The following is a 19042-nucleotide window of genomic DNA, read 5'->3' on the forward strand; positions in this document are numbered from 1 at the left end:
GGAAAAACCTAAGAAACCGAGCATAAAGGTGTTCCGAGACAACAAGTAGCTTGGCGGCAAGCACGTACACTTCAAACAAAAACAAAGAAATTTAAAATCACAATACATCAAGCGCGGAGCAACAACATAAAACTTGACTCAAGAATATAAACGATCAATTTTCTTGAAGCCAGCAAAAATCTATGTGCTTGCCGCCAAGCTTCGTTTCGGAACCCCTGAAGACAGTAGGCACCAATTGTATCAAGCCACTTTGACTTATGTACTCGTGACATTCTTACCGCAAACAAACTATAACTCAAACAAAATGGTCGCCGACCATGTGCGACGTCTATGTATTAAGGTAAATTGAACAATTGCGGGCACGGGCTCCAGTGTCACATTGTTCCACGGCCCGACCTCAGATTAGACGCTAACTCGAAAATTTATGGCGGTCATACACAAACTAGTTCGAGTTTCCTCGGAATACGGCCTCTTTGCGCCCAATTTGTGTCGAGTCTTTTATTGCTGGCGACACCCATTTGTCGTGGCGAGATTCTCATCGTTCGTAGAAAAAGTATGTATAATGTATATGCTTTTCCCCATAGACGAAACCTTAATATTTAAGATAAGATAGGTAAATAAAAAAAATATATAAGTACAAATAATCGTAAATACTAATATTATAACCGACAAAACTGGGACAGTAAAATTTTTCTTTCTTTTTCCCTCATACCATATTTGCTTTTGATATGATAAACAATATAATATTGTTCTCACGATTTCGATTTTAGTGTTCCTTCCATATCCTTTTTCTCTGGTTCCACCATAGGATATTTGAGTAGTGTCTATCATGTATTAACGTAATATTTTGTCACGAATATAGAGAGCGCTCAACTTAAATCACTTTTCTCATATCTCTTACAGCTACTACAAGCTTATTTTTAAAAGTTTAGTGTTCACGCGAGATCGCGTTCTTAATAGCTCACGTTACACTTTATATGGCGAAAAGTGTGCTTGCTACTAATAGTGTTATAAATTTTATGTGACCTAAGACCTGTCGACAGTCAGGTCCTAAATATCACACGTACTCGCGTTTCACTTTTGCATAAAGTTAATTATGAAAAAGTTATTAAAGTAAAGCTATTTAAATTGTACCAATTCTAAGCGCTTGTTTGGATAAAGCAATGTACACAAGACTATTTTAACTCGAGAAAATGGCGCACAGTTATGCCATCCGTTAATCATGTGGACTGTGGCATAAAAGACCCATCATATAATGTTCTTTGAATTACGTTATCTCAACAAACTAAAGCTTATGAAAAAAATTGGTCGGATTCTTACACTCACCAATCTTCGCTTTGGCTTGATTAGAGGACGGTTTTGACCATTCATCTTGTAGTAGAGTCCGCAGGCGTTGCACAGGTAGTGGCCGGTGCCATCGCGTCTCCACAGCGGAGTACTCGTGGCTCCGCAGTTCACGCACTCTCGGCCCTCTGTAGTTGGAAATTTAAAAAAAAATAAACGTCAGCTGTCAAAATCAAGTGACAGATAAAGCGTTCGAAATTTAACTTTTGAATGTTAATGTGCCTTTTAATATTGTGAATGTGCTTAATTAGTAATGGATTAATTAAAATAACCATTAGAAGTAAACCGATTACCTGTCTCCTGGCAGGCTGCGGAAGACGAGAGAAAATCACATTCAGAACCATTACAGTACAGTTTTCTATATCGCATGCGTTTACTACCTACTCTAAATAAAATGGTTAACGAACACGGAATATGCAGTTTCACAAAATATCAAGATTTTTTACACGCAAGGAGCATAGGAATCATCTACCGTTACTCTAACTAGTAATATTTCTCAGACTAATTATGATGAGTAATGGAAATAACTTACTTTTCATACTAAAATAACTACAAAAGCTTAAAAATGTTGATAACAACATTCAACTCCTACATGTCATAAAAGAATATACGCTAAAACATTAAAAAGTCTGCAATTTCTTTTACAATCCTGCATTTTAATTCAAATTATTTTCATAAGCAATAAAAAGGGACTATTATAAAAAATTAATAAACTAAAGTATTAAAAAAATGCTGTCTTCATAATATGTTATTATAGTAAAAAATTATTGCAAAAACGTTAGCAGAGAAACAACACTAAACAGAGCGGAAAGGAAGTAATAAAGTATTACCCACATGCTAATCTTCACCAGTAATTGTTACCGTACATAATATTCAAGAAAGCAACCTCCAAAACTACTTTAAGGGCTAAGAACATGCTCCATTTACTTTACATGCAATAATTAGTCGTCCCTTAGAGAGTAGCCCTCCGGATGAATATTGACACTGTTGCGATAGTGCTGTTATAGTTGTTAATTACATTATCGATTACAGACGCAATTTACACAAAATCTCTATCCGAGTAAATTTTCAATTTGTGCCTCACATATGGGAAGCGCGAAGCCGCCCACAATCTCCCTCTAAACTCGATTACCGAATCGATGATTTACCGAGATCGATTTAAAAACCCATCTCGTGTACGTCAGCGACCTTTCTTTATAATCCTCAATACCTTTTTTGTGATAGTCTTAGCTGTTATTTTTGAGACTCGATAAGTTAACGAAAACAAAGTTATCGGAATTAGAAGCAAGGATTGGTGTTACGTACACGTAAATTCTAATTAGCCGTTGAAACACTTTCGGAAACCTTGAGACGGCTACTAAGCAGCTATTATGGCGTGTAGCACTAAATAAATAGGGTTAAAGCGGATCAAACACGAACGGTGAAAGTGGTCGGCGAATAGAAAAAATATCGATCGGGACGACGTCGCTTATGCTTTAGGCGCTGGGGCCGTTCATCTTTTTTATGTTAAACCAGATCACAACCGGCAATTAAATCGCCCGGACTTTATCGAAAAGTTATTGCGATCGAGCCGACGACTCACTTTTTGGGCTAACCCTTTATTTTTTGTACCTCGATGTGAAGCCTGTAATTTGTATCGACGTTTCTAATAAATAAACACCAATAACGATTATTAAGAAAAAATAACAGGATATTACGAAGCGGCTTTATAGCTCGCCGAGGAGCACAATAGTAACGTCTCTATACGAATGTGAAAGTAGAGATACAGTTTACGTGGTATTTAGTAAGCTGTGATGTAGCGTCGAGTGGAAAATGCCCATCGCTTATTAACGCAGGACCGTTTGATCCGCGTAACGAGTTACGGCTTAATTCTTTCCTGCTCGCTATCAGCGATCTGAGGGCCTGGACGTGGTCGCGACGCGAAATAAAGATATCATTTAGTGCGCACGCCGCGGCCGGCTAGAGATAAACCTATCCCGCCGCGGTGCAGATGCTCGAGCGAAAAATTCCAGCGTTCGTACGAAATTAGAATGCGGCGCGCTCTTTATGGCCGGAGTGACGTGCGCTCGTGACGCGGCCGCGCTACGTGACCGCGATAAAAGATTTTCATCTGCCATATTTACGTAGCCGAGTGGGCGGTTTTTATTTTGGAGAGCCCGCCGAGTACCCTCCAGCCTCGAGAGCGCGGAGTTTTCACACGGCCCCCCCCCCGGACCTGGCGGGCCCTCCACCTGAAAATCGATCGCCGATGGGAACGTCCGATAACGTATAGTGGATGGACGACGACTCTTAAGTGCAACGAAACATAAACAAACACCCTTTTTTAGTTTTGAATTATGAAAATGCTTGTTTTATAGAAGGATAACGACACATTTCCAGCTAAACGCATCGGTAAACAAACGAAGTTGTCCCGTTAGGCGGTGTAGAACAGAGTTAGCTTATAAATCTAATAGAGAGCGGGGTAATGTAATTTAAATGAAGGACTAATTCGCCGGCGCGCACCGTGACGGACCACGTCGAGCCGTGACCGTAGCCGAGTTTTGCCGAGCCGAGCCGAACTTTGCCGAGGCGAGCCGAGCCGAACGAGCCTAAAAGGCTAGCTCGCCTCGCTCGCTCGACCATCACCATGGAACGTATTTTGCATACACACCATCAAATTATTTCGTAAAAGTTATTCTCTGTTGCGCCACGGAGGCTGTTATTAAGCTAATTACACACTCGTATGCAAATAGATTTTTTAATGGAAGCCAATAGTCTTATTTTGTTTGACAGCATTTCGGAATCTTAACTAGGTAGTGGGTTACAATTATGGTTAGCGAGGAGGTAATTAAAATCGAAAATGAATGACAATAAGTGTTCACGAATTAAGTTGTTACGCCGCATCTGCGTAATGGCTCTATTACATTAGTCGCACTTCACAAACATCGCGCCAAAGGAAAATGAGCTTTCTATATTAGTAGCTAAAGCTTTATTTACTAATTTTATCTCTGCTTACAGGCTATGTAAGTTAAGTTCATAAATAAGTAAACTAGCACTTTGCTATGAATGCTATTGCTCTTATAAAACAAACTGACAAATCGAACACGACCGCATTAGCTCCTACCGTTTTATTGCCTTTTTAATAAAAATACACGGCTTTTATCAAATAATAATCTTCATTTTACAGTTTATATTAACATAAAGTTGTCAACACACAATCGTGTAACTTTTTATTACGGCTTGAATAAAATTATAGATAAGAGAAATGTTTTGTATTTTTTTTAATTTCTTAGTTACTTAGCTTAAAAATATAAAACTATATTCTCTATAATTTTTTGCTTTGCTCGTTTATTTTATTTTATGAGCAAACCACATAAATGTCGAATGGTGTAACCGATTGTAATGGAACAGTCTCAATTTATTAGTCGCTTGCAAGTTATCGTTGTAGTTCTACAATTTTATGTAATTAATGCAACAATAATAATTATTATTGTCTGTAGGTCTACTATACAGTAGCCTGTCTGTAGCACGTTTGTAGGCAAGCTTCCGTAAGCTAGTATAAGTAGTATTTTTATTAAAATTATTTTAGAGTTATAAATATACAGTAAATCACTTTAAAAATGTTCCAAAAACACTGTGTCACTTTTATAAAGATTGTAATCCGATCCCAGTTAACATGTTAACCCTGTATTAAAATAGTATGCCTTTTCATTCACAAATACGAATAATATGAAAGAAACAAGTAACAACTTAATATTATGTATTTACATGGGGGTAACTTTAACCCAAACTTACAGAGAGATAGCCAAGATAACTTTAGCAAAAGGACCTGAGAAGTAGCTGTCAATTTAGCAATAAAACAAGTGGCCGGTGCGAGTTTAGTAGTTATGAGGTCTATAAATGGCGGAACATGCAGCAGCAGGGCTGCAGCACGGTTGTAATGAATTAATCAGAGTTCCGTTCAAGTTGTATGCAAATATACAACACCACGGCCACGCACCGTGACGGGCTAGTGTATAAGCTACCAATGTGTATAGCGTGTATAGCTACCATTGAATGTGTAACATCATCATCACTCCGTTACTGAGCAACCGCCTCCGTGGTCTAGTGGTATAGAGCGCGGCTCTTGCGTTTTCCCGCATTCCCGCGTTGGAAACATGTTATTTCCAAGTTTGGTTACCTGACAATGCAGGCTGATTACCTGATTGTCTGACAAGTAAGATTATCTATGCGTCGGATGGGCATGTAAAAAGTCGGTCCTGTGCCTGATCTCCTGCCGGTCGTGTCGGTCTTCCGTCCCACTGGGTTATGAGAGTAAAGGAATAGAGAGTACTCTTGTGTACTGCGCACACACTTGGGCACTATAAAAATTACTCCTGCGTAGCTGGCCCGGTTCCAATGAAACCGGCCACCGTCACCGAAACCGGTGTGGGAGCAATTTTTATAGGCCTCATTATGAAAAGGATTCTCTGATTAGATAAAAACATTACTTAAATGCACTTATGGCTCGCGCTTACCTACTTGAGAAGCGATAGTCTTAAGACAAACTATTGTTTGTTCGTTTGAGTCCATCTTCATGTGTGTATAGTACTACCACAGAATATATATTAGTAGTACCAAGTACTACTTATGTCTTAGGATTGTCATTGGTCGTGTCTCGAGTGAGTGCGAGCCCTACGCACACACCCTACGAAAAACTGCGCTACTTTCGCGACGTGACTGAGCGTAGTTTGCCTCATACATTTATGAAAACTTAACTTGATTGTTAAACTACTTAATTAATATTTTACATAGTCTAAAGCTGTATCTACGTATAAGACTCTGAAAGATTTAGTATAAAATTGGGGCGTGAGAAAAACTTGTTAGTAACCGCAATACAATTAAGATATTTTTAATTGTATATTACAATATGTGTATCATTATCAAAACTTACGAGGTCAATAAATAATAAAATTATTCATCTAAGAACTATCATCCACTTTGAAGACGCCGCGAGCTGTTGTTTTGTAATTATGATTTATTTATTGTTCTATTAATTATTAAGTACTTAATTATTTCATATTTTAATGTTTATTAAAATTTGTAAGCGTTGTTACATTATACTTTAAAATTGGTAGCGATGTTTAATATTAAGTATACTTTTTCATTTACATAATATAATATAAAATATAAATTGTTAATTAGTTAATTTTGTAGTTTATAAAATCATAGCATGTCCAAGTTTAGTGGAATTTTTAATTAAAATTTTAACATAGTCATTTAGAAGGCATATATTAAATTAAGATACAATAAAAATTGCTCGCTTTGTTATAACCCTTACACTGCTTACGCACATTTTGATAGACCGAACAAAAAACATTGTTTTATGTATGAATTATTTAAGGAATTCACTAATTTTTATTTTCACATGACGTCTCTACTTAGTAATTATCTTTTTGATTAATAACATATAACGATCAAAAGAACATAACTAAGTTAACTGACATGAATCGAATCAAATTTTGAAGCTCTACATTCAACATCAATAACATTGTAGAAGTAATTATTATAAATCAAAAATTGCATCTTTGACTCTTCTTAAAACATTTTTTTGAATTTCATAATTTGTAACAAATCAAAAAGAGTCATGTTTACTTTGCAATATTTACAAGAAAAAAAAACATTCGCTAAAATGATGAGATAAGTACTGGCGTCATTCCTGCTAGCCGGCCGTCCGTGGCGTACGGACGACCACCGGCCCACATCTCATTATACCATGCACACAACTTTAGCATCAATGCAACACACAATAAGGACCTTAATTACTAAATTATATTTTGGATTTACGTAAGATTTATTAGGAGCATAACTTCTAATTGCTTGTGCAACTTTCCACCAAACATCTCTGCAATACGTGAGTTGCATGTTTATGTTCGCGTAACGATTTATGGGAATTTAAACCTTAGTCCATTGGAATAAAGTACACGAAATTACAGCGTTTAGGTTAAGGCTGTATATCAAATAAAATGCCATTTAATGTAGACCGTTTAGAAAGTTGTCTTAAGACAAAGACATTAAAATGCAGTACAAAAAGTGAAATAAAATCACCGAGTTAAAGTACAGTTAAAGTCGAGTGCATGTAATTATAATGTTACATATGTTCAGGTGAAGGACCTACGAAGGTTTATTATAACATTAAACACTGTTGAGAACGACAGTACAACAGTAACGACACAAAAGGAAAAAAGGAAAATTTGATGCAAGTACAGTCGTAAGCTGTATGAGTCATGGGCCTTGGCTCAAGATGAACAGTACCAAATAATAAAAACATTCATGGCTTCCCAAGTTCCATAAATAGTTATCAAATGAAAATTAATGTATATTTATAAAATGCTAGCTGTCCCGGCAAACGTTGCCGGGACACGGCAAACGTTGCTTTGCCATAATAGGTATAAAGTATTTCGCCCATATTATTTTATTGAAGTGACTAAATAAGTATGTTACCATGGCAACGTTCATCGCTATCCCTTCGCACAAACAACGGTCGCCGTCAGTCTCGAGTTGTAATAATTTACTATTATTTTTTCAACAAATGCACTTATCAATATAATAAGTACCCAGTAGCCGATTCTCAGACCCACTGAATATGCATATAAAATTTGGTTAAAATCAGTAAAGCCGTTTCGGAGGAGTATGCGGCCTAACATTGTGACACGAGAATTTTATATATAAGATTTTTGAACTAACTACATTATTATCATTTAAGTATCCGCCCATATCCTCTCAAAAATAAAAAATCCAATATACTGTTCATTGATAGTTAAAAAAAATCTTATATGCAGCATAATATAGCTTTTATAAAAACAGCGTTAATTGTCCTTGCTCCTTTGAAATATTGCACTTTAGCTTCCTCCACTATTCGAGGTCAGGTCAACAATGGAATAGCCAACATCCGCCGTATTATACGCGGTGCTGATTTGAATATTGCACTTCATTCATTAACTATATATACTTAGATGGGGCAAGAGCGTCTATAGTTCTAAACTCATCAATCATCATCATCACCGCCATCAACTGCTGAACGTGGGCCAAGGAGCGCCAATCATCTAGGGCAGCCCTCATCCAAGCTACCATTTCTACACTCATATCGTATATGATATGATGAATATAGGTATATTAATAATTAGTTAATAACTGGCAATTATTGCCAGTTTTTTAAACTTTGATATAAGATACAAAGTTTGGTATAAAGTATACCTAAACTTTGGATTTTAGAAAAGGATATTGGTTAGTTATTATCCTGAAGAAATGATTCCTGTAACAAGAAACAAACTGCGCGCCTAAGTCGCAGGCAGTATCTGCCTTATAATGATCCGCATGCGTCGGATGGGCATGTAAAAAAGTCGGTCCTGCACCTGATCTCTCGCCAGTCGTGTCGGTCTTCCGTCCCACTGGGTTATGAGAGTAAAAGGAATAGAGAGTGCTCTTGTGTACTGCGCACACACTTGGGCACTATAAAATTACTCCTGCGTACCTGGCCTGGTTTCAATAAAACCGGCCACCGTCACCGAAACCGGTGTGGGGAGTATTATTATTATTATAATGATCCTTTTAGATAAAGTACTGAAAGGACCAAATTTTGTATGAGACATAGCCATTTTCACACTTGGTTACTATTTAATTCGACGAAAGAATTTCAAATTTTCTTATCAATTTTATCTTCTGAAAGCGTAAATCAAAGGGCTTATTATTAAATAAGGTCCAAGTAACTCAAACATTAATAAGTAACAGGTGACTGTTATTGCGACAGTAATATCCTATTACTTGCATAAACTAAGTGATAAAATATGCTAATAAATGAAACTGCACCTACTGACTTTGGGTTGGCCTTGCTAGCAGGTACTAACATCCTGCTGACTAAATCCTTGAACCTCTGAGGTTAGCTTCAAGAAAATAGTAAATTCACTTGCAACTTTAGTGTCGTTGCAAATGAGTAGTTTATCAGAAGTTAGCATCAGTTGATTTATTTGCTCGTTTACTAAAATATATCCCATGAATAGATCTAAGAGCTAAAGTTCCATCGCACACATTAATACGACAGTAACATAGCGAGAGAATGAAAAACACATGTAGCTCTTGTAGTAGCTCAAACATTTTTTTAAGTAGCTATTATAATCAATATACTGAGAGACTGCCATTGCCGCCACACTTTGGTACTTAAGAGCGCACCTGACCCTAACTTGACTACCTAGATCTCAAAATCTGTAAGGTCTAGAAAACTGATTTTTTGACACAAGTAACTTCAGTTCAAGAAGATTAAATGCTCAAGACGAAAACACGATTACTGGAAAAATGCTCGATAGTTTATTTTTTACAAAAAACCGTTTTGCTTGGATCTTCGAAGTTTGCTGACTTTTCTTTAATATTTTTTAATATCTAAAAAGGCATTGATAAAACCTAAATTTGCTCAAAACACTTTTTTCATAATCATTATAGTTCGTCTTTTATTCAAGTAAAACTAACTTGGTGATGATTCCGCACCGTCCTTTTTCGCCTGGCATATGAAAGACGGGCGTGAGTGTGAAGAGAGGAGGACGATGTTTGATTTTGGAGTCAGAAACGCTCTTAATGTTTGTGAAGTAACGAGTCGCCATGTTTTTTCTGTCTCAAATATATTTTTCGCGTTAGTCTCAATAAAAACAAAACTAAGCGATGCAAATATATTCAATATTCAAAAGATCACTCGTTTTACAATTTAACATTCTTATTTCGTTTTGTAAGACAACAAACATACAACTTTTGCATATTAAATTTTTACTTTTAATCACTTGACCGAATGTCTCGACTTCATATTACTCTACATATTCAGAATCAGAATTTAGCTGATTCTGATTCACATTGCTCGACCCATTATTTAAAAAATATTAAAATTAAACTATCAATTCATCTAGGATATAGGAGCTTTGCATTTATTCACAAAAAATAAAATAGGAATAATAAATAGTAATCAAATTAAAAATTATGTGTGAAATATATTATTATATATTATAAATATGTAATATAATATTCAGTGACCTACTGAAAATGGTGTCAAAAAGCCATTTATTGACGGCAAAATATTGCTTATTTTCTTATGCGTTACAAAATATATTTGAATTATTTTTATCAAGCTTTAAGATTTAAATTTAGAAATATATCTTTTTTTAATTAAAAATCAAAATCTGAGAATTAAATTAAAAATACTCTTTGGTTCATTTTTTTTTACTTGTTTTAGGCAGTCTACACGAGCCGCAAGAACATATTAGTGCAAGGTAGGCCTCAAAATTGTAGCTAAACGTGCCAATAAATTATAAGCCGAGTCAGAAAAATTAAAAATGTAAAACAGTACATGAATATTTTAGCCACGGTCAGTGGTGGTGGCACAGTATAAATATTTTACAGTAGAAATACATGTGTCCTTGAAATTAAACTCGCTCAACGTGGAGACATGATTTATGCGTGCAGACTGCAGAGTGACACTGCATTATGTTGTTACTTCAAGTTATCTGAAATTTTACGACCTCTGTGGCTCAGTTAGTGGACTGTTGGTAGCTCAACCCGGGGTCGCGGTTTCGAATCCCGCCGACGGAACAAAAAGTTTTCAAAGTTCCTGGGTCATGGATGTGTATCCTATAATAAAAATCTTAAATATATTATGTATAAAAGTATAAAAGTATTAAATATATTTCAGTTGTCTGGTACCCGTAACACAATTCCTTCAGGTACTTAGCACGGCGCCAGACTGACGTGGTGTGAAGCGTCCATGGATATTATTATTATTATCTGAAATCACGCGTGTGTGTGCCCGCTTCAGGATTTTGTATTAATGTTCTAACTTCTACTGTATATGATTTATACTGTGGTAGCTAGCTACCGCCGCCGACTCCGCTCGTTTGGAAAGTGATTTCGTTTCGCTTTCGTTGCCGTACACAATTACTTTTATTATTATGATAATGGTAATATATGCAAATAGCGTTTATTTCACTCTTTTTTATTGTGTATTTTGTTTATATCCTAATAATTCTTAACCGTAAAATTGTTATCAAACGGCGCGGAGTGCGTAATTTTTATTCGAGTTCGTGTATGAGTTCATTAACTTATTTCAACCTTGTGTAAAAACGTTTTACCAGGTTTTCCCGAAACTTATTAATAAAACATTACTTATCCATACTAATATTATAAATACGAAAGTGTGTCTATCTATCTGTCGGTTGACTATTACCTCTTTACGCCCAAACCGCTGAACCGATTTTGTTGAAATTTCCATAAATAAAAGAGTATAATTCGTATGTATAGGTCACTCAAAAATCTGTCATCTTCTTGAGTGTGCGTATTGTAGAGTGTGCAATGTTTTATTTGTTAAAAAAACGTATGATAAAAGCATAATTTCAAAATAATATTAGCTCGATGCACTCCTTCACCATATTATAAACTATAACTGTGCAAAATTTCATTCACCTACGTTTCCGCATTTTTCGTCAAAAGGGATACAAAGTTTTTCGCTTGCGTATTAATATAAAGATTATTTATGATAAGCTCTCACGTTTGGACTTTTTTCTTTTCTCTTCCCGTCATAGCAACTAGACTAAGTTTTTAACACGAAATTCCTGTATTACACTTAATTAAGTCGTTTCGAAGTATAAAACACTTGCAAGTGCCTTATAATAGAGTTTATAAGAACGGCGATCATAATCGCGACGCCGACACATTGACAACTCGTCAGCCACCTCGCAATTACGACGCCAGTTTTTCTCTTCCTCTTTAATTACCTAAGAAATTCCATGAGATTAGATCGGTGAGATCCACGTGAGATCGCAACGTTCACTCAAAATATTGAATTTACATAAAACGCTTTTCATTCAATGTAAATTAATCTCGATTGTTCTAATGCTCGCCACTCGAAATAATTACAGTCCGATTTCTAAATCTTTTCTAATTTAAAAGCTAAACATTGTAGCCTTTTTTATGTTGGCGGTTAGGAGTTAAATCGTAGCTATTCTAGAAACGATTCCAATTTACACTTAACTTGGCGGTTATTTAGAAGTTACAACTTACAACATACAAATGATTATTATTAATATTAACTTTAAAGAATAACTGTAGCGACTCAAAACCATGACGCGACGGAATTTCGAGACAATTAATACGCAATTATAATTAAAGTTATTATGAGTTTAACATAATTTCGTATAGACTACATCCTAGTTTATGAATACGGTTACTGTTGTGTGACGAAATAAAATATTCCAGTTGCGCGGTGTGGAAACTTCGGCCGGCGGAACAATGGTCACATTTATTTCAAAGGTTGCTAGAACAATATTACGCGAATGTAACTTTTAATTATATGCCATACTTTAGCCTATTGAGGATTGTATAACGGATATCCGTTGGAGCCATTATGCTGGGATTAAATGCTGTAGGCACTTTAGAGAAGCAAAATGTTTTGTCTATAGTGTAGACAACTAGAGTTGAATATTCTCATGATTATAACGATATATCTTTAAACGAGCAATTCTTGTATATGTATATAATCGGAATCTCAAAATCGGCTCCAACGATTTTCATGAAATTTAGTATATAGGGGGTTTCGGGGACGATAAATCGATCTAGCTAGGAATCATTTTTAGAAAATGTCATTTTATTCGTGTTTTATCGAATACCGAGCAAAGCTCTGTCAAATAGCTAGTAACGAATTTAAGCAAATATAAGAGAAAAACAAATTATTTTCCTCGTGTTTATTGTTAATATTTACACTTTAAACTGATCTTAGTTTCATGACCTATTTTTGCGTGTAGAGACTAAAGGTAGAGCTACGTATTACACCTTATACAGCCTTATAAACACAAATTTCGTCTTAAATGTAAATTGCAGTTCGTACACAGCAACGGTTGATGTATAAAAGTTTATATTATGTAAATTGTATATAATATATAGATACAACCAGATAATATTATACGTTACTGCGTATACGTAAATTAGATCAGACAAACCGTGGTTTAACTAATTGGGCCAAGTTTCTACAGCAATTACTTAGAATTAACTTTACGCAAATGAAATTCACTTTTTGACGGTAAACAAGCATTTCATAAGATTTCGGTAACTTTGAAAAATTAAATAGAAACTCCTTAGACAATGGCCGGTAATTAGTTGGGAAACCTCACGTAGTTCACACCACGTAACTAAAGCTCAAACCGCTCTATCTTCCGACGTAATTATAGTGGGCTTAAAATTTATTTACCTTTTATCTTATTTGGGTCTTGTAAATCAATTGTTTTCGAGCACCGGACGCTATCTTGAAAAGATTTCAACGCAACAGTTAAAAGATTGGAAACTTAACGATTAGGCTAGTTAAAACGTTAAAAGTTAGTTGTTAGTGACCATCACCAGAAAAAGTTATTAAGCGTTTTCACCATGACCTAACCCCAGTGCGACCGCACTTATCTGACCACATTTGTCAATTTAAAAATAAAATAATAGTAAACACCTTGTTAAAGTTATGAATAAATAAATTTGTTATTGACAGTTCACACGTTCATAGATAAAAAGGCAATTTTTTACTCGATCATTAGTTAATAAAGTTGCATAACAGACTTAAGTTAATTAAAATAACATTATGTCAATTTTGAATTAATGTATGCAAAACAAAATGTCTGCACCTGGTTACTCAAGTCGATATAAATAGGAGGTGTTTTATGCACTTACATATTAATATTGATTTTATGGGTCGTCATGAATAAATAATTAAGAAATATAGCCATTAAGTAATAACCATTGATAATTCAGGCAACATTAGTGCTTTAACAGATTAAGACATTTTGCACTAGTTGATTATAATGTATGACAATTCACAATTATCAAAATCTGACAACTGAAGTATTCAGTGGTCAGAAAAAATCTGACTCACAAAAAATCTGACAACGAGTATTGAGTGGTCAGATAAGTGCGCTAGTCAGAGTGAGTGCGAGCGAGAGCGGTGTATAGTGCGCGACTCACCGGCGCTAGTTCGCGTCTTGTTGGGCCGGGGCTTATTCTGCTGCTGCCCGTTATACCCCTTGCCCTGGTAGCCGTAGTAGTCGCCATTGTACTGCGCGTTGTACTCCCCGGGGGGCTGACTCTCCTGGGGACACGAGTCCGGCTGCGCACCTTCGCGTTGCTTTTGCGCGCCCATCATCGGCTTGACGTCGCCGCAGAGGGGCAGCTCCTGCTGCTGCTGCATGAAGGCGACGCTCATGGCCGTCGCGTGCGCCACTGCCGCTTGGTAGTCCTGCTGGCCTAACGCGGCCGCCGCTACCGAGTCAGGCGTGGAGTCTTTGGGAGGGGTGGGGGGAAAGGAGAAGAGGGGGTGCGGGTGGGGGTGCTGCGCCGGGGACAGGGGCTTGTCGGGAGCCCCCTCCTGCTGGAAGCTGCCGCCCCACGCGCCGCTGCCCAGCGCCTTGGAGTCCAGCCACGGGTGCAGCGGCGTGTGGAAGTGGGGCCTGCACACCTGCCCGCTCCCGCCGCTCAGCGACCGACCTGAGAATTAATAAGGCAATTTAGTAAACAATATTAATTAGTATGTTATTTAATTAATTAAAAACCTAAAGTTCTTGATAGAAAATGTTCTGTAAATGTCGAACAGTTAGTAAAACGTGTTGGAAAGAGTTCGTGATGTAAATTACACTTATAGCGACACTGGAGACATTTATGTCAATTATTCAGATTCGGTCGTTCAAAACGACATCTTCATTATGTGCATTAAAATAATGTGCATTTAATAAACGGAGATACCTGTGAGAGTTGCGTTAATCTGGCAACAATGGCGAGGTTACAATTACGATTGTGTCGCAATTGGCCAATTAAAATTTTGGTCCACTAACTCACGCGTTCATTAATAAGCGAAATATTGTGGCCTCCAAATTCAAACAAATATTAAAATGTGTTTTATTGTGTTAATATAGTTATTAACGAAACCGCTGTGGAGCAACTGAATAAATTTTAATTTATTACCGTAATGACGTTAATTGTAATAACTTTCCTCTGTGCAAGAATAAACGGTTAAATTTTGAGCAAAATGTGGGGTAAATAATTTTTGGCGTTGGCTGTTGGTTTTTTGCAATGATCTCACATGCAACTTTTTGAAGTCAAAATATTAAACTAAATTATAAAACAGACATGCAAGTATCCAACTCTACTATTCCAAAAGGCTGATCAGCCAAAAAACTCGAAGTTTTTATAACATTAAATATATGACTATCAATACACCGTCACTCCCCTTTCAATTTGATTTAGAATTATCATTATAAAAGTGAAAGTAAGCATATGTTGGGGTAGGATGGATCACGATTGGCGGAGGGGTCATCCCTACCCGTTCGGCCCCAAGTACATCGGGTAGGGTACAATTACTGGTACCCGTCGCGCGCTGCGGGTAGCTAATAACTGGTACGGAACATATTGTTAATCAGTATATGGCTTTAAATAATAACTATATAAATGTGGGTTTAGCCACACACAATGTAAGAACATTAGCTGAAAAGCTTTTTTGTATAAAATTTAGAGTATTTTATCTTTTTACTGTTATTTATACTTACCAATCATATAGTACCTAAAGTATATTTGCCATAAATATTTGGCATAAAAAGCTTAGTTACTTGAAATATTCCACTTTTTAGAATGGTCTCAAGCTATTAGATTGACGTAAAGGAGTTATTTTTTCTCACAGGTATTATAGAACTGTATGATACAGAATCTCCAAATTCCTATTTATATAAAAAAAAAACATTTATTTAACATGTCCTTTCAGAGAAAGCTTCAATAAAATGTAACATTTCCATCAAACAAAACATTTTGGGGTACCCGCATGCCCTATCCAGGTGCTACGTATCATACATCTCAGATTGTAATCTACAGCCGGGCGGATTATGGAAAAACAAATAAATTGTTTTAAATGTGGCCGAATTTTCTGAACATACAATGCTTGTCTAAATTACCTACTAAACTTGTAAATTACAGATTATACTTATTGTTTATAGAGATAACTAGATAAGACAAACTAAAATTATAGTTAAAGTACATGTACATCTATTCTGTGGTTAAAGTAACTTTTCCTCGAAATATTAAGAATATCAGATATAATATTGATTCATATGCAGGTTATGTTATGTTTGTAAATATTCTGTTACCAATTATTAATTATCTGTCGGTTGGACTTAGCATAACCGATCAAATAATGTAGGTCATCTGGTAATGACTCAATTTCTGTACATCATCAAAGTAATTTTAGGCATCTAAAACGAATCTCAAGATCATATTCCTTCTATAGTTATTATTCTTGCTTATATAACTCTCATAATAAGCCTATTCTCTCTTATAAACATGTTTTTCCTCTCTTGTAATACTGTTCCTACATGCATAATATATAGTTCTATGTATTGGAATTAAAATGTGAATTGATGATGCTGAGAGACATAGTTAAAGTGTTGTTATGTTAATCACTGAGTCGACATTGGTCGTAGCACTCTTCGCCTATAGAACATCAATATTCAAATCACATTCACATCGAATACAGATCTTAAATCGATCGAAAATACATTAAAGTAGCTCAACGGATATGAGACCCACACACGGGGAAATAGAATTCATTTTACAACGGTGTTGAGTATTATGAAAAGTGTCAGCAGCCAAGAATTTACAGCTTCATCCGCTAACGAATTTAAGGCTGTGTATAAAGCAAAGCGCAGTTGCTCAGCGTGCGATGGAAAGAGCTATGTTGGGAGTAGCCCTGGTGGAGAAAATTCCTAATATAGTCATTCGCCAGAGAACTAAAGTCACCATAGAATTACCACGCTGAAGTGGAAGTGGGCTGGTCATGTCTGTAGATGCTGGTAGATGAAGCAGATAAGTGTTAGAGTGAAGATCATGCTTAGGCATGATCATCTAATGACGATTTGAAGAAAGTGACTGGCAGCGAATGGATGAGGACTGCCCAGGATCGGGATGGTTGGCGCTCATTGGGGGAAGCCTACGTTCAGCAGTGGACGGCAATGGGCTGATGATAATGATTGAATGAATGATATATATATATATATATATAGGCTCTACTTTCAATGAGAGCAAACATACTAGTAATTAGTATTAGCTACATTCCCTTTTACGCGTGTTTTTTTTTATAAAATAGAATTTTTATAAAATAGATATTTTTATATATAGATATTATAGAATATTTTTATAAAATAGAATTAGAACATTCCCTTTTACGCGTGTTTTTTTTTATAAAATAAGGGGGCAAACGAGCAAACGGGTCACCTGATGGAAAGAAACTTCCGTCGCCCATGGACACTCGCGGCATCAGAAGAGCTGCAGGTGCGTTGCCAGCCTTTTAAGAGGGAATAGGGTAAAAGGGGGAGATAGGCAAGGGAAAGGAATAGAGGAGGGTAGGGAAGGGAGTAGGTTAGGGGATTGGGCCTCCGGTAAACTGACTCACTCGGCGAAACAACGCAAGCGCTGTTTCAAGCCGGTTTTCTGTGAGAACGTGGTATTTCTCCGGTCGAGCCGGCCCATTTGTGCCGAACTATGGCTCTCCCACGTGTCAGAGTAGTAGCAGACATACAATAATATTTGTCCAAGTTTCAATAAAGTAGATTAAGCTGCAATAATGAAGGTGACGCGACACCGGGCACCCCAGCGATGTCACGATAGCGGCTATCGCACCATCTCCATACCTGCCACCATGACTGTGCCCGTCATTATGGGCTACTGTAGTCCCTCATATTATCCGACTACTCGAGAAGGAAGTTTATTTTATTCAGGAGTTCTGTCGCGTCTCGCCAAGAACAATTTTGAAGTCTACTTCTTATATGTAAATAAAATTCTCGTGTCACAATGTTAGTCCGCGTACTCCTCCGAAACGGCTTTACTGATTTTAACCAAATTTTATATGCATATTCAGTTATTTATTTTGATAAGTACATTTGTTAAATAAATAATAGTAAATAATTACAACTCGAGACTGACGGCAACCATTGTTTGTGCGACGGGATAGCGATGGACGTTGCCATGGTGACATACTTATCACTTCAATAAAATAATATGGGCGAAATACTTTATATGGCAAAGAAACGTTTGCCGGGACAGCTAGTCTTTATATATAATTTTGTTGACAACTTAACACAATAGTGTGTTATGGTCTATACAGTGAACTCTACATTATTAATAACAACTTTAATTTTTTAGTCAAATCCATACTAATATTATAAATGCAAAAGCGTGACTGTATGTTTGTCTATCTGTTTGTTAGCCTCTCTATAACCTCTTCACGCCCAAACCACTGAAGATTTGGCTGGATATGGGTATACTTTTAATGCCTGGAAAGGAAGGATACTTTAATCCCGGAAAAATGAACGGTCCCCGTGCGATAAACGAATTTTGGCGCAACGTTGTTGCCAGTTGCGGGCGTCTTGTTATCTTTAATATTTCTTATACTACAAGTTTACAACCTAAACATTGTAGTATTGTGCCTAAAATTTGCGAAAGTATATTAAAGCCCGTTAACTTTCGTCTGTTCTACTATAATAACTTACGAATAAGTAAACCAAGATATTACGGCTTTTAAAGTACCTACAATTATTATACTTTATACTTTCATAGTACAATTTTAAACATGCGTTATTGCGTAAGTGTCCAATGTGTAAAATGTGTATAAATTTATGCAAATTATAAAACTTCC

At 36.4% G+C, this 19042-nt stretch overlaps 1 protein-coding gene across 6 annotated transcripts in view; it reads right to left on the reverse strand.

Annotated features, from left to right (window-relative positions):
* The window catches only part of LOC121731435 (GATA-binding factor C), a 97388-nt gene that overhangs the window by 45051 nt on the left and 33295 nt on the right, over nt 1–19042 (reverse strand). For 2 of the 6 annotated variants that reach the window (XM_042120853.1, XM_042120852.1), the window contains exons 3-5: nt 14335–14853; nt 1638–1652; nt 1321–1472 (exon numbers count right to left, since the gene is read on the reverse strand). In XM_042120853.1, the coding sequence (XP_041976787.1) occupies nt 1321–1472; nt 1638–1652; nt 14335–14853 (686 nt within the window). The remainder of the gene's footprint in view (nt 1–1320; nt 1473–1637; nt 1653–14334; nt 14854–19042) is intronic. The other 4 variants (XM_042120854.1, XM_042120857.1, XM_042120856.1 and 1 more) reach the window with 4 other exon arrangements.

This window comes from Aricia agestis, chromosome 10 (assembly GCF_905147365.1).
Source record: "Aricia agestis chromosome 10, ilAriAges1.1, whole genome shotgun sequence".
NCBI classification, from domain to species: domain Eukaryota; kingdom Metazoa; phylum Arthropoda; class Insecta; order Lepidoptera; family Lycaenidae; genus Aricia; species Aricia agestis.